General features: G+C 39.7%; 1 protein-coding gene across 1 annotated transcript in view; it reads left to right on the top strand.

Moving 5' to 3' along the window:
• Positions 1–7,424, top strand: part of DOCK2 (dedicator of cytokinesis 2) — a 167,146-nt gene extending 159,722 nt beyond the window's left edge. The window contains exons 48-52 of the mRNA XM_064161633.1: positions 853–980; positions 2,601–2,775; positions 4,148–4,268; positions 5,176–5,318; positions 6,613–7,424. Of these exons, the coding sequence (XP_064017703.1) occupies positions 853–980; positions 2,601–2,775; positions 4,148–4,268; positions 5,176–5,318; positions 6,613–6,687 (642 nt within the window). The 3' untranslated portion in view covers positions 6,688–7,424. The remainder of the gene's footprint in view (positions 1–852; positions 981–2,600; positions 2,776–4,147; positions 4,269–5,175; positions 5,319–6,612) is intronic.
• Positions 7,425–15,042: the final 7,618 nt, after the last annotated feature.

The following is a 15,042-nucleotide window of genomic DNA, read 5'->3' on the forward strand; positions in this document are numbered from 1 at the left end:
ATTTTGTGTCTTTATCACAAGATTCTGGGTGGTTTAGATCCCAGAAGTCACTTCTGAAGAAAGTATTAGCCTAGAAACGTGATCATTGCCCCTACCTTATTATCAAGAGTAACAGGGAAGCCTTTAGAAATAAGTGAGATGATTTCATTTAACTTTGTGCCAGGCTGAAAAGCTTACTTAACTGTCAACAGTAAGCTGAGTATTTCCTTTATGATAGGTAAATCTTCTTCAAGAAGATTTGGAGTGAAGTCTTCTTTTTTCTGCTTCTACTGCAGAACATAACAATTTCAAGCTTTGCAGAGAGAGGTAGTGCAGTGTATATGGCTTTGTGCAATATGGACACAAGATAACCTGGAGAATCTTCCTGTTCTTCCTGTTTGGCTCTTAGGGAAATGTTATTTTTGTCCATCGTTTGCAAACACATCATTTGAGAGGGCTATAGTAACATGCAGAGATGGCAGAACCTGTTGTACTGATGACAGAGCATGATTAGTCTCTAACTCAGTTACAACTAACTAAATCAATTATCTCAGGCAAATGCTCCAGTGACTTGTCCAGGTCTGTACAAAAAAAGATCAGCAGACACTGTTTCTCTTCATTTCTTTTTCAGGCTTACAGTGAATTCTGTCAGGTGTAGTTACTTGGCCAGTCATTGTATCATTGAGCTTGAGAGGTTTCAGAGTAGGCATGTGTCCACACGGAAGAAAGAATCACAGTAATTAATGGTAGCAAATGAGTTCTTAAATGCTGGATGCTAAAACATCTGTGTTATCTTCAAGACCTAGAGAAAAGGGATGAAATGAAGTTCACACCACACTTTCATAGAATGCATTTCTCTTTTCCATCCCGCAGCCAGATTTTGATGACAAGAGAGTAGGACGTCCAAGGTCAATGCTGAGATCCTATCGTCAGTTATCAGTTATTTCACTGTCTTCCATGAATTCAGACTGCAGTACCCCAAACAAAATTGCTTCAGAAAGGTTGGTTATGAACACACTACTCCATTTTCTTTCACTCCTGTCTTTAACCAGTTTTATGGGATGCAACTAAAAGATTAAAACAAGTAATTCAAGGATGAATCTCACTATCGATCTCTTCAGACTACACCAAAGTTAGTTTCAACTGCAGTTATCACTTTTTCTGGGCTTAATGCTACAGTATTTCAACTTTCAGAGACAAAATCTACTCAACACTCATTGAAAAAAAAAAAGGCATTTCATTTTCAGGAAAAGTTTCTTGCAAGTTTCTCTTTATACAGCTTTTAAGTTCAGTAGAATCTTTTTGCTTGTAAAAATTGGAGAGGAAGAAGATATCCTTTACAACTTTACAAGGAAGGAAGTGGAAGGTTTTAGTAAAGCTTGTAGTAATGTCGAATGCTTCAGCTAATATGGTTTCTTAACTACAGCACTGGGAAATATAAAGAGATTGAAGTTTGAGAGAACGGTTATAGGTGTATTGATTAGCTTTTTCCTCCAACAAATCATTTTGATCACTTCATAAATTATCCTTTGGGCATGCAGAACTTCTTTCCAAACAAGGTCCATGTAAAATTAATCTTGCTGAGCAGCATTTGATTGCAATTAATATTTTTTTCAGTCATCTGATCTCCCTTTTAGAGTAGTCATGCTTAAAAAGTAAAATGTCAAAGGCTCATGACTCTAACTTTGAAATGTTTCTTTTTAAGCTATGCCTCTATTCTTGCCTGTTGTGGAGTGCCAGTTCCTTGTTTAATTTTAATCTTTGCCTGACAAAGTCGTGGAGTACCAGACACCATGAGATGCCCTAAGCTGCTCCTCCTGCCCTTCAGTTTCCACTCAAGAAGGATGTGCCACACAAGCATGATTTGTGTCATACCTGCCAAGCCCATGTCTCTAATAAAGCAGGACACCTCCTATGGAACCAGACAACTACACTTATGCAGATGAATCATACACCTATTTTTAATTCTCATAATTTGATCTTAGGAAGTACAGGTCAACAAATTCATGATACTTGCTTGAGTTATCAGTTTTTATGTTTTACAGTTTTACAGGGAGTAAAGCCAGTGCCAATTTAATCTCTTTTTAAAAATATTATTTAAATGAAAAATACCCAATTTTTAAATTAGAGGAAGAGAGGAAAGAGATATTACTTTTTTTTTTTTTTTTAATCTCTGGGTATGTGTGGTGTTGTGCAATATAATAGGAGGATGCATTTAAAACATGACAATACATATTGAATACTCTGTTCCACTGCTTTCAGTAACTGAAACCAAGTGTCTTACCTTGTGCACAAACTTGTACTGTGAGCTCTGACTGTTTAGTTTAGGAGTGCTTAAGCTAATGCACAAATCTTTCAAGAGGGCTTTGTGCTCACGTTAGTATTTTACATTCTTTGCAATCTTTTAAGATGACATCCTACGTCCTGAAGGCGTTCTATTTGTATCTACAGTTGCCAGCTGAAATGCAGCATACCCTTTTTTGCCAGCCCTTTGCAAGTCTGCATAGAAAGTCCAAGGAAAGGATGACCTGCATTTATATTTCATGGGGAAATGACATCAGAATATCAGTGGCTCTTAAAATATCACTCAGCAACTTGTACTTTTTTCTTTGCTCCTGCAGCTTTGATCTGGATGTAGCGCTACCAAAGCCAGCAAAAGCAGAATCAGAGGAGACTTCTCTGCAAATTAATCCTCACCCTGAAGTAAAGATGAGAAGGTCCAAAAAAAGAACAAAAAGAAGCAGTGTGGTGTTTGCCGATGAGAAGACTGCACCTGATATCACAGATATGAAATGTGTATGTTACCAATTTCAAACAGCATTTTAGAATCCATATAATAGAGGACATTATTCCTTTGCAGAGATGATCTGCCCTGCCCTGAATAAACATGCAAGATGCTGAGAAAGAAACAAATCAGTGGAAACATCAGAACATCTCTACTTGCTTATGATGACAGATAACATAGCCCCAAAGATGTAATTTCTGGAGCTTGGTTAGCTTAAAATGGAGTGCAATATTGGGAGGGTTAAGTTAGCTTTCCTGTGGAGAGGCAATTGACTGTGCTGACATTTCATGGCAGCTCCTTGCAGGCAAGGCTATTTCAAAAGTGATGAGCCCTGTACGTTTTGTACCTTGTTATGGAACATGCAGCTGCTAGAAAATTGCAAGGTTGCAAACAGTGTGCCTTAAATGGTGCCAGGCTGAAGTTTGGAAGCACTGGCATCTTTCGCTCCACAGATCATCCAAGTGCTTTTATTGCACTGCTAGATCATTACAATGACTTGCATAGCTTATATTGTGGCCTTTTTTCCCTGGTAGTTTAATTCTCAAGAAGCTTTTATTCTTTTAGAATAAAAAGTAATAATAATAATCATTAAAAAAGGGTGAAAGATATCCTCCTGATGTACAAGCACTATCTAAATTAAAATGTCAGGCAAGGACAGATTGTTGGAATTGCAGAGAGCATAAGTAATTGGATCAAAAGAAATTGGAGTAATCATCAAAGGCAAAGTGTAAAGCTAAGATTCTTCTGGGAAGGAGGGTTATGATTGTCTTACACTACAGGTCCTCATCCAAAGAAGAAATAGAAAGCACTGCCATGCTATGAGAAGCATTAAAATACAAACCCAGGCAACACCTTTGTCTTCTGATTAAATCACTGAATGCATACTCCAGACTCTGGGAGTCTCTCTACACACTGAGTTCCAGGATTTTGTTTTGCTTCAGAAGAGTAGTGACAAGCCTCACAGCAGCCAAGCTGGTTATGTCAATGCAGTGGGGACAAATGTTTTCAAAGCTTCATGTGACTTTGCAGATCGTGTCAGAGGTAGTATTGTTGGTAGTATTCCAAAGTTACAGTAGAAACACTGTCCCACAGTTCCCAATGGCAGAAGCTCTCCTAGGTAGCTTTTTTTAGAGTAATGATTTCTTTCTGTGGAATGAGAAATATTTGTCTAAGTATAAATAATCTACAGTGTATGTTATACATGGACCAAATTCTTCTGCTTCTATTTACTCAGCAAACAATCCTATATAGAAGCAGGGATACTTACAATAATTGTTTGTTATTTTCTTTGATGCTTCTTACAAGCTATGATTCTGCTTAGGTCTTTCTTGCTCATATCTCTGTTCACCGTTAATGGCATTCTGTGTGTTTTTCATTAAACAGCTGTCAAGGAAATATGAGTTCATGAGTGACACCAACCTCTCAGAACATGTAGTGGCACCTCAGAAAACATCTGTCCTCAAGCAGATGAGTTCTGTCAGTCGTTCCATGCCAACTATTCCAGGTAAGCAGCTTACAGTAAATTGCACTTCTATTAAGAAAACTGCAATAAAGAGTTTGCTCCCAGCAGAGCAGATAGCTCTGTGCCGCTGAGACAGAGATGACTGTTTCAGTGTCTGCTGTGCATGTGAGTCTGGTCAGCTACTACTGCCTGCTAACACTCTGCTTCCTAGTGCTAGTGTGCAAGTTGTAAAAGTGCTGATTCTGGAGCCCAGTTTTCTTCCCAGTGTGGGCATTCCCCATGCCTTGAAAGAGACAAGATTTAGTCATCTTCTTGGTCTGCAGGGTAACACTTGCAGAAGCAAGGACTTCTGCAGTTTGCCTTCACATCTGAGAGCAGTGTTTCTGCTTTACTTGGTCAGATGATTGTCCCTGAAAGTTTCCACTTCTGCTTTTGAAGCTGGGAAGAAATCTCAAAGGCATCCTTCACCGCAAGAGAAAGGGGTAACATGAGAACATAACTGCCCACTGCAGTCAGAGAAGGGAAAAAAGGTGCTGAAAGTGGAGCATCTTTTTGGTCTATACCAGCCCTCCTTACCTTCCACTTCAACAGCACATCCCATTTCTTACCCTGCACTTCAATTATCCCTCTCATTGTCCCCATCTTTCCAGTTGTTCAGCACAACACAACAGGCTGTAGTGGCCCACTGCTTTTTCACATATTTATCTGTGTATCTGTTTCTTTGACTGGTTCAGTTCATTCCTTTCGCTATTTGGTGTCAACATGGAGAATTTTGGTGCTTCCTGACCTACAAATGGGGGAACTTTTACTTAGTTTTATATTTTAAAGATACATTTAGATTTAAAAAGCCTTCACCTTTTCTAATAATGGCAGTAGTTCACTGCTTTGAATGGTGTTTTATTTTGCACACTGACTCTCTGTTTTTGTGCAACTGTGTGTCTGTTCTAAGGAGTAACTCTGTCTGTCAGCTCCGTGGCACCTGATGAGACCATTGCATCGCATCGGTTGAGTCAGCCAGTGTTTCCTTCCACCTCAGATGGTGACAAGAAAACTTCCAAAAAAAGGAAAGTGAACCAGTTATTCAAAACAATGGTAAGCTCTACGTGTTTATAAGGAAAAAAAAGAAAGTGTTACCTCTTTAAAAATGCTGTGCTCTGAAAATGAAGCCATTTTAAAATGCCATCAGATGGTAAGTCAAAATCTAACTTTTATTTTTATGTTGTGGGGGTTTGGTTTGGTTTTGTTTTGTTTTTTCCTTACTTCTCTCGTCGGAGAGAAGAAAGGAAGCTATACGGGGAAGCAGATTTGCATTTGGCTATGCTTCCTGGGGCCCAGATGTACATCTGTGTTTGTTGAGCAGGCAGGCTCAGCTGTGCAGTTCTGCATCCGTACCACAGGAGGTCTCATTCGGCCTACTGATTCTCTTTCATTTGCTTTATATAACATTTGTTAGCAAACGAGGAAAGAGTTGCTTCTTGTTCAGTTTAATTACGCTGGACAGCTAGTACCAGCATCAAAGTAAGCAAGGCACATATAGCAAAACATGCGCCATGTGAGTCAATTTCTGATGTCAAAGATGCTTGTTTGAAAGGAAAAAATATCTTCAAACAGGTGCCACCCTTTAAAGTAGGAAACCTTTCACCAGTGTCTGAGGCATTGAATTTAATGTAGTGTTTGAAAGCAAAAAAAAAAGTATCTTCGGTGCAGGTATGAAGATTCAACAGTTTTAAAGTTTCCCTATTCTTTCGGGTAGAGGGGGCATGATGTTTAGTGCAGATGGCAGTAGCCACTGCTGTGTACAACTGCATAAGCATTCTGGGACACTTGTCATACTTTGCCCAGTTTTCAAAGCAAAGGTTGATTTCTGAGGAGGTCATTTGGTTATTTGTGTTCGGGTTTTTTTTTTCCTATTAATAGGTTTCATTTTCATCCATTAGTTCTTCAGTCTTTTAAAACAAATAGATAATGCCTTCAGGGACTATAGAGCAATTTAGGGGTCCTCATAATCATATGAATGAATCCTTTCCATTTCACTTACATGCAATTTATCACATACTTGCTCTTTTCAGTAACAAGTTTCCAGGGTGATCTCATCCCCTCACACTTAAACAGCATGTATAATAAAGAGGAGAAAATGTCTGGACTGAATAAAGCTAAAAATCCATTTGTATAATGCTTCCACAGCCTGACTGGAATCACATGGACAGGTTTAAATCCAGGTTTGTGGGTTTGCAGGATAGAGAAATAAATTAAAAATATCCAGGCTTTGGTGAATGCCTTTTTCTCTGACCACAGCTTAAGGCTACAAGCTGGTAAGACATATCCGAAACAGCAGTTGTTCTAACGTATGGCACTCACTTCTTCTTTTCTTTCTTCCATTTGTCAGCGCATTTCCAAAGTCCTGGAAGATGGAAAGCAGTCTGTGGAGCACCATTTCAAATCTTCATCTACAGATCTGTAACCCATTCTGTGACAAGACCACTCCGCCACCAAGATGAATTCTATGTACATATCTATAGTGCTTTAGACCACTGTCTTCTCTAAAGTAAGGCACTGATAACAGATGGCTAATAGAGAATATTAGCAACCATATTTGTGGGCTGTGATGAGTTTCTTGTGATACAGATATAGGAGTAACATTTGAGGAAATACTACAGCATGTGCCCAGAAGGGTATGGAAAAGAAGTTTATTTGGCCTCTGGTTGTACAGGTCAAAGGACATTGTGTGTTCCCTGTCAACAAAATTTATTCCTAGGAAGAAAGCTGTATGAAGAGGCCACCTGCAATGCATATTATGTAATATAAGTCAGATCCTGTTCTTCTCAGCACCAAAGTTACTGGTTTGTGCAGCTTGTGTAGAGACACTCCAGCTATCTTTAAACTGTTGGCTGGCAGTGTAGTCATGGCAACAGATGACTCAGCATAAAATAGACACTGACAACTTAATGTGTGGCTGCATTTGGATTTACAGTCCTTGGATCCCTCTGCTGCTCCCACCACACTGCTCTGTGTCCTCGGTCTTTGTCAGGGGGATGTCTATCACTGTGACATCATTTGTCTGAGTTGTTTTTAGAAGAGTGGCTGTTAGGCTGAAAACATGCAAAAGTTTATTTACACATGTACAAACTGATATTACACTGAGCAGGATAAATAACAGTTGCATTTTCTACTGTTCATCAATAAAGTGGTAAAAAAATCTGTTTCTTTCCATGACCTTTTCTCCCTGGAATCTCTAGATATCACTGTGTATAAGGCAATAGTTTTCTACTGACAGCAAATGGAATTCTACAAGTACAGTTCTTTTGCTTTCCAAATTGATTTTCTGCACTTCTCTGGCTCATGAAGCAGAGCTGGAAAATAATGCCTTAATTGGCATGAAGCTGGATAGCACTGCAGGTTAGGACTTTGGGGTGAGTCATCACCTGCCAGTTCATTCTAAAGGCAGGTATGCTATCCAAATATGAAGGTTTCCAAAAGGCAAACAGTTGATTTCTTTTGTGTTTCAGTCACCTCCTTCGGTTTATATTCATGAACCAGAATATGACTGTGTATGGTATTGTGGATGGGAGAGGCTCGTCCTCTTGCCATGTATGTGGGCACAGGAAAGGCCAAAAGGTTAAAATTCTTCCTTGCTGAGTGACTCAATCAATGGAAAGACATCTTCAATTTGTTCTAAGCCTAACTGTTTATCTAAACACTATTTTGTTCAGCATGAATAATTTATTTAATGGATCTAGACTCTCTTTGCAAGCTGTCAATGTGAAGCTGTTTTCTACAGAATTAATTACTGATTGTTTTCTGTGAGAAGTTTGAAGTATTTCCCATTGGAACTAATAGTGCACCAAGAAATACTTCTCAGTAGAATAGCCAGAGACAGCATGGGTCCAGTTTTAACACTAGCTGCAGCATTTGTTGGCATGGATACTGACAGGCTTTTTATTTCATTTGCTTTTCACAGCAACCTGCTACCTAAAGCACAGAGGAAGAGCAAGGCTTTTCTAGAGAAAAGGCAACCTAACCCCACAGTTCAATAGAGCAGGTCATCTCAAAGTGGGAGAAAGTAAGATTGAGGGCCTCATGTATAACATCTTGCAGACCTGGAGGAAGGAGAGAGCACCAAGGTTGTCCTCCAGTGTTATTTGAAGAAAGATTGAAGAAATATTGATATCAGAAAAGAAAAAGAAAGTGTTTTGTCCTACTGGGAACAAGTAAGAAAAGGATGATTTAGCAGCTGTTTATGCTTTGTTAAAGGTAGCTGTTCAAGGTTATCTTTTGCTTATTGTGTTTTGCAGCTGTGTTTTCATGTGAGAGCAGAGTAAAAAAGCTTTAGCTCAAGCTGCTGTTATAAACTGTAATTCAAGTGCTGCGATTCAAAATAACAAAGCACGCAGAATGGAAGAGAAAAGCCCAGAAGCAAATACCAGGAAAGCAGTAGCACAATGTCCAAAGGAAGTTTGATGGTGAGCGTTTATCTGGTGGTTCAAGGTTCATGCTCATGTTTGCTCAGATTTTAGTATAATTGTTCATTAAGAATTCAAATTCACACTTATTTTACCAAATGCCAGCAAAATTCTTTAGTAGTTGTCCCACATCACAGATTGCCAGCCTAGTTTTGGATCTGTTTCAAGCCTGGAATCACATAAATAAACCCAGGGAAGAAAAGCAAAACTAATCAAGAAAAATTAACTTCCAAGAACATGTCCACAGAACTGGAATTTTAGAGATGTTTGGGCAGTGCAAGTCTGTGAAAAAAAACCACATTTGGTGTGGGATGGAAAAGACTAAATGTGCAGCTAAGACTATTTGCTGGCCTGCAGAAAACTGCTACACTGCATCAGAGTACAATGTATTTTGCTGCTTGCCATGTATTCTACTTATTTGGCTGAATTTAGACACAGACACAGGGCTGCATCTCTCATGGAGTACTACATGATATTAGTAACAATGCTCTAGTTCCAGAAGAGCCACTGTCAATGTAGTATAAGCTCTGGTCTTAGTCAGCAAATGTTAGTGTTCCTCTACACCAAGTTATTCTGGAGCATTCTTTAGCTGGCTTAGGTATTTGGTCTGCCTTTCTTTGTGCCATATAGTGGTAGTGTTCAAGTCCTTATTATGAAATTATTACTTGCTATTTGGGGGGGAAATGTACTGCTCTTTCAACATCAATGAAAAATTACTTGTTGTGAGCTACAGGAAGGTATTCAAGGTTTAGAACAATAAGGGTCATATTTCTGAGCAGGAAGGAGAATTTTATTAAAGGTTTTACAGACCTTATGAACACTTTGTGTTCTTGAGTGGAGAATGAACGTGTGATAGACCTCAGTATTTGAGGCAGTTACTGTCTGAACTGGCAAAAGGTAATAAACCTGTGCCAAGCACATATTCAAGCTCTTTGAAAAGTGGGGAATGGGTTAACGCTTTTGTGTTGTATTACTAAAGTTACTGAAATTTCAACAACAAAGTGGGTTCAGAGATTGAGTTGCTCTATTTAATATGTTTGATATTCACAAGCTTTCCCTGCTGGGCTGTTTTGCTGCTTGCTTCATTGCTAGTGTCTGTGACAGAGCAGGCTCTCTCATTCAAAATGAGTTAAGGTATGTGCAAGAGCCCTGCAAGAAAGAAATGTGGCACAATGATGGGAAACTGCTGAAGAAGTGAAGTGTACATAGATGATTTGTCTTGATCATTTTGAATATGAAGTCTCTTAGTAATTCAACAGCTCATGGTTGGTAAATCACATAGTGCAATCTATACTCAGAGTCGTAATGAGATTTATAATGATTGCACTAATGAACATAAATTTCTGCTGTGGACTAGGATAAACCTCTAAGGGTACTTATGACTATAGAGGTGCTGAATCACAGCTGCTGGCTAATGTCACAGCATTGCATCTGCTGTATCATACCTTCCTGATTATCAGGGGACCTTTTATTTCAGCCCAAATCAGAGTGTTAGAAGTACACACACACAAGTACTTCTGTTCTACCTTGATTTTATGGGGTGAGGGCAATTCTAACAAGAAAAGCTGTTCAATATGATTTAAAGATAGCAAGGCAGGCCAGAAGAAGATGGTTTTGTTATGAAGTTTCATTTCTGTGTAAGTCAGCTGAGGTCCAGGAGTTGTTTAAAGCCATCTAGTTGCATAATTCTTTATGCTAACTTGCTCTCCCTTTTAAAATTATTTTAGCTCAACTAGTATGGAAAGACCAAAAGACTTGTGTTTTGTTTTCTTCCAACTTCAGTGCAGTGAAGTTTACCAGATGAAACATTTGTCCCAGAGACAGGATCTGCATGTGTCAACATCAAAAGGAATCATCTAGACCTAGGCCATTCTATTTAAAAAAAAAAATAGCACAGGGCAGTTCTCCACGGTGTAAGAAAACAAAAGGAATAGCTTAGCCAAACACTGGATCCTTCTCATGTAGGAGTCCAGAGAATTCAGCCCGTTTAAAGTCAAATTGTCTTTTGTGTGATGCCTTTTCTAAACAACATTTCTGAGGAGGGATTAAAACATAAGAATTTATTCACAGGTTAATATTTTTGGAGGTGGATATGTCAATTTTATTACATAAATTTTTGATCCTCAGGAATATGAAAGCCTTCATGAAAAAATGTTTGCAGCCATCCCTATCCTGGATGTCTTGGAGAAGTCACTACTAGTATAGTATGTATTTATATTTCCCTCTTAAAACTGGCTTCCTACTTGCTCCTGGGCATTCAAGGTCCTTTTGAGAGGGAACATTGAGCAATGGTTCAGGGGCTGCCCTCAGTTGTAAGGACTTCAGCAGCGGCAAGGTGAAGAGAATAGTTGATCTCTGTTGACTCAGTCTGTAATTTTCTGTTCTGGTTTGCTATCATGATGCAGTGTGTGCTAAACATTAACACTGTAAACGAATAATTGCTCTGCAAACAAACCTCAAGTAGGCCATGGATTTCATAAACTTTAAAATGTTAGAGAAATTTAATCATGAATTTGAACTGAGGACAGTTTGATCTGCTACAGGTTTGGATAGAATTAACCCTTTTCAAAGTATTGGGTTTTTGTCTTGCAGGACAGCAGAAAGCTCCACTGTGCCGTGAGTCACTTTCTCATGGTCCCTAGACAGACAGGCACTGTGAGTGACTGAGCTGTAACAAATCTTTTTCTGTGTGAATGACTTTTTCCTGAGTACTAGTGTGTGCTGCAGCTCCATGTGCTCCATTATGCATGTGGGTGTTCAGTCTGCATTTACTAACAGGTTGGTGTGAGAAGCATGAATGATCTCTCTTCACAGTTAACACTTCACAAGCTTTCCTATTGACTCTAGTTAGATCAGCTGATGGTAGGTGGCTGTTGATGGTGATAAAATGGATTTAAGTGGTAATTGATTCAAAAGGCACAGGAAAAGTGATGTGGATCAGAAAACTCCCAAATTTAAAGCATCCATGCTCCAATTTAGCAGACCAGATGCCAAAACCAAACAAACAAACTAAGAAAAAAAAACAAAACCACACACACAAAAAAAAAAAACCCAACCCACCAAAACCCCTTTTCCTGGGTGTAGTAATATGAATTGTGTTGTAACTAGAAAACTCTGTGCTTGTGTTTGCTTGTGCATTGTTTTACATGAGAAAACAGCCCTGGGTAGAGTAGCTTTAGATGTAGCTCTTCTAGGTCTTTTATCATACAGTAAATCATGTTACAGCTGCATACCTGGATTCTATGAGTGCTGCATGGCTGCACTTGCTTTGAGACACTCACCAATGCTTCAGTAGGGCTGTGACACACTCAACAGTACTAATGCACCATGCCTGACTTTGTAGAATCTTTCTTTACAATTGCATTTAGATTTCTTTCACGAGATAAAAAACAGTGCTGGAGATTGGTACTGGAAGATGTGACTAAAGGAAATAAAACTAAAAGGAAGACATAAAGTCTCTAAACTTACTGGAATTTCTGCACAAAGCAACTAAAGGATTCTGACTTGAAAAAGTGAGAACTGTTTACAAATACCATTCCATTCGGTATTTTTACAGATCCCAGGACTGCAAGTGTAGTTGTGTGTAAAATTGCTAAGTGGGCAGTGATTCTGCCAGCGTAGCAGCTTGTTACCGACTGAAGCTGCCTCTAGGGCAGATCCGGCCTGCTTCGCTACACTTTTCAGGCGTTGTCACTAGAGGGAGGTTAAACAGTTGCAATAGAACTCGAAACTACTGACCTGTCTGCCTGGGTGCGGGGAAAAACAAAGTGGAGCAAGAGGAAGTGTAATCAGTGTTAACATCGTGAATTATCCTATTCACAAGTTAGAGGATCTTAGCGTACTGCAGTTAAACCCTGGTCACGCTTCAACAACCTATACTTTATCTAGGACTGGGTGTGTCCATAGAGTAGTTCACTGCATCTGTACCAATTTGCTTATCACTTTTAGTTGCTAATTAATTTTCTCCAAGTGTTTGTGTTATGCAGCCACCGAAGGGTACAGAAGACTGAACAAAACCTTAAAACAAGGGGGTTTTTAAAGAAAAAAAATTAAAGGAAGTTATAGTTCTGAAATTTCTTCATTTTTAAAGTATACTTTCAAGATCAACGTTCAAATTGTGGGCCAGGAAGGAACTGGCTTAACAATACAGACAAATTTCTTGCTGCTGAAATCTAACTAAAACAGAAGCATCAGCATGTTACTGCTTTTCCTTTGTAGAAATCCAGTTGTGTGATTCACTGAAATGTACCAGCATTTCAGCTTTGAAGGGCTTTGGAAAGGCAACCAGCTTTCTTTCACACCTGGTGTTCATACAGCACCTCATTTGATATTAGCACTGTTTATTTCTGCTATAAACAAGCATTTAGTGGCAAGTGTAAAAGAACAGGCAGAAAATCAAGGCAAGCAGTTCAGCTGTTCAAGAGCTGCTTGCAGCAGTGAGGTTGTCAACGTATAGAATCATAAAATGGTTTAGTTGGAAGGGACTTCAAAGATCATCCAGTTCCAGCCCCCTGCCATAGGCAGGGACACCTCCCACTAGAACAGGTCACTCAAGGCCTCATCCAACCTGGCTTTGAAGACGTCCAAGGAGGGAGCAACTACAACCTCCCTGGCAACCTGTGCCAGTGTCTCATCACCCTCACTGGAAAGAACCCTTTCCTAACACCTCATTTGAATCCCCCCTCTGCCAGTTTAAACTCATTCCCCTTCATCCTGTCATTACAAGACCTTGTAAAGAGTTCCTCCTCAGCCTTCCTGTGGATCTCTTTCAGACACTGGAAGGCCGCTATAAGGCCTCCTCAAAGCCTTTTCTTCTCCAGGCTGCAGAGCCCCAGCTCTTGTAGCCTGTCCTCATAGCAGAGCTGCTCCAGCTCTCTGATCATCTTCATGGCCCTCCTCTGGACTCACTCTAACAGTTCCATGTCCTTCTTGTGTTGAGGGCTCCAGAACTGCACACAGTACTCTGGGTGGGGTCTGACAAGAGCAGAATAAAGGGGGAGAATCACCTCCTTTGCCCTGCTGCTCCTGATACAGCCCTGCACATGGTTGGCTGTCTGGGCTACACGTGCGCACTGCCAGCTCATGTTGAGCTTTTCAATGTGAGTGATTGAAATATCTATCATTGTACTAATTAACTGTAATTGAGACACACCTTAGACTCTAACGTGAGAGGAATTTGTTGAAGAGTCTCTCCATGTCTCCACAGTTTAGATTTGAGGTATCCCCTCATTGCAGGGCTGAGCATGGCTCAGCAGATCCCATGGGAGCCATAGACAGCCAAAGAGATGGTGGGAAGCCTTTGCTGAAGCAGGAGTTATGAGCACTTTCATTATGATAGTTCTCATGGTCAGAAAGCAGCTACTGGCCCTTATAAGGCTTTGCAGTCTTTGGAAAGCCCAATTGTAAAGTTACAAATCCACAGTGGTTTTATTTGGAAAGACTTATAAGGGTGTTCTAGCACTGCAGCCTTTATGGCACAGATCCAAATGATATTGCCTTTTCCATTAACCTAATATTCAACCTGCATCTCTAGAAACAAAGCCCAGTTCTCTTGGTTTGCACTGCTCTTCTAAATTTCTTCTGCTTTTGTAATGACCCTGAGATGACATTCTTCTGCTTGCTACACCTTGTTCCTGCAGATGGTGTGGTTTATTTTGTATATACAGTGGGCAAATGATTATTAGAATAAGATTATTGGAATGAAGATTTCTACAGCTGAGAGGATAGGCAAATTGTCCTTATCTGAATATGCCTCATCCATGGATAATGAACTGCCCCTGAGTTCAGTGTGTGAATTGTTTGAAACAAGATGGGTTGCTTAGTATAGCCAGTTGTTGATGAACTCTTTCTTTTAAACACATTTTTTCCTCTCTGTGCCCACATGAATAACTTGTATGAACTGTTCTTCAGCAAGGAGTTGCACTGTGACAATGCTTGCACTGTGATTTGGGTTACATACAGTGTTAACAGTGCAGCCTAAAGCTTGATACCCACTTCAAATAGATCTCCGCACCATGGCATTATCTGGCATTGCCTATCACAATCTGGATTAAGTGTGAATTGACTAATTACCCAATGCACAGGTTGCAGAGTGCTGTATGCTGGCTATATGAGGGACAAGTGATATGCAGCATGATGTAAGGTTTGCCAGGGTGAAACTACCAGTAGAAAGTTGTTAACCTTTTGAGCCGTTAGAGTGGATTTGCACTGTGCTGTAATTGATTTAAGTTCTCTAACACAGTCACATTGTGAAACATTGTGATGACCTGAAGGTGCTTGTGAGATTAGTAGGTATCATACTTTATTTTGTTTTATTGTGTGGAAAGCTCAGGTAAGAAGTTAGGCAGGAGTAGTTC

Source organism: Pogoniulus pusillus, chromosome 22 (genome assembly GCF_015220805.1).
Source record: "Pogoniulus pusillus isolate bPogPus1 chromosome 22, bPogPus1.pri, whole genome shotgun sequence".
Classification (NCBI taxonomy): domain Eukaryota; kingdom Metazoa; phylum Chordata; class Aves; order Piciformes; family Lybiidae; genus Pogoniulus; species Pogoniulus pusillus.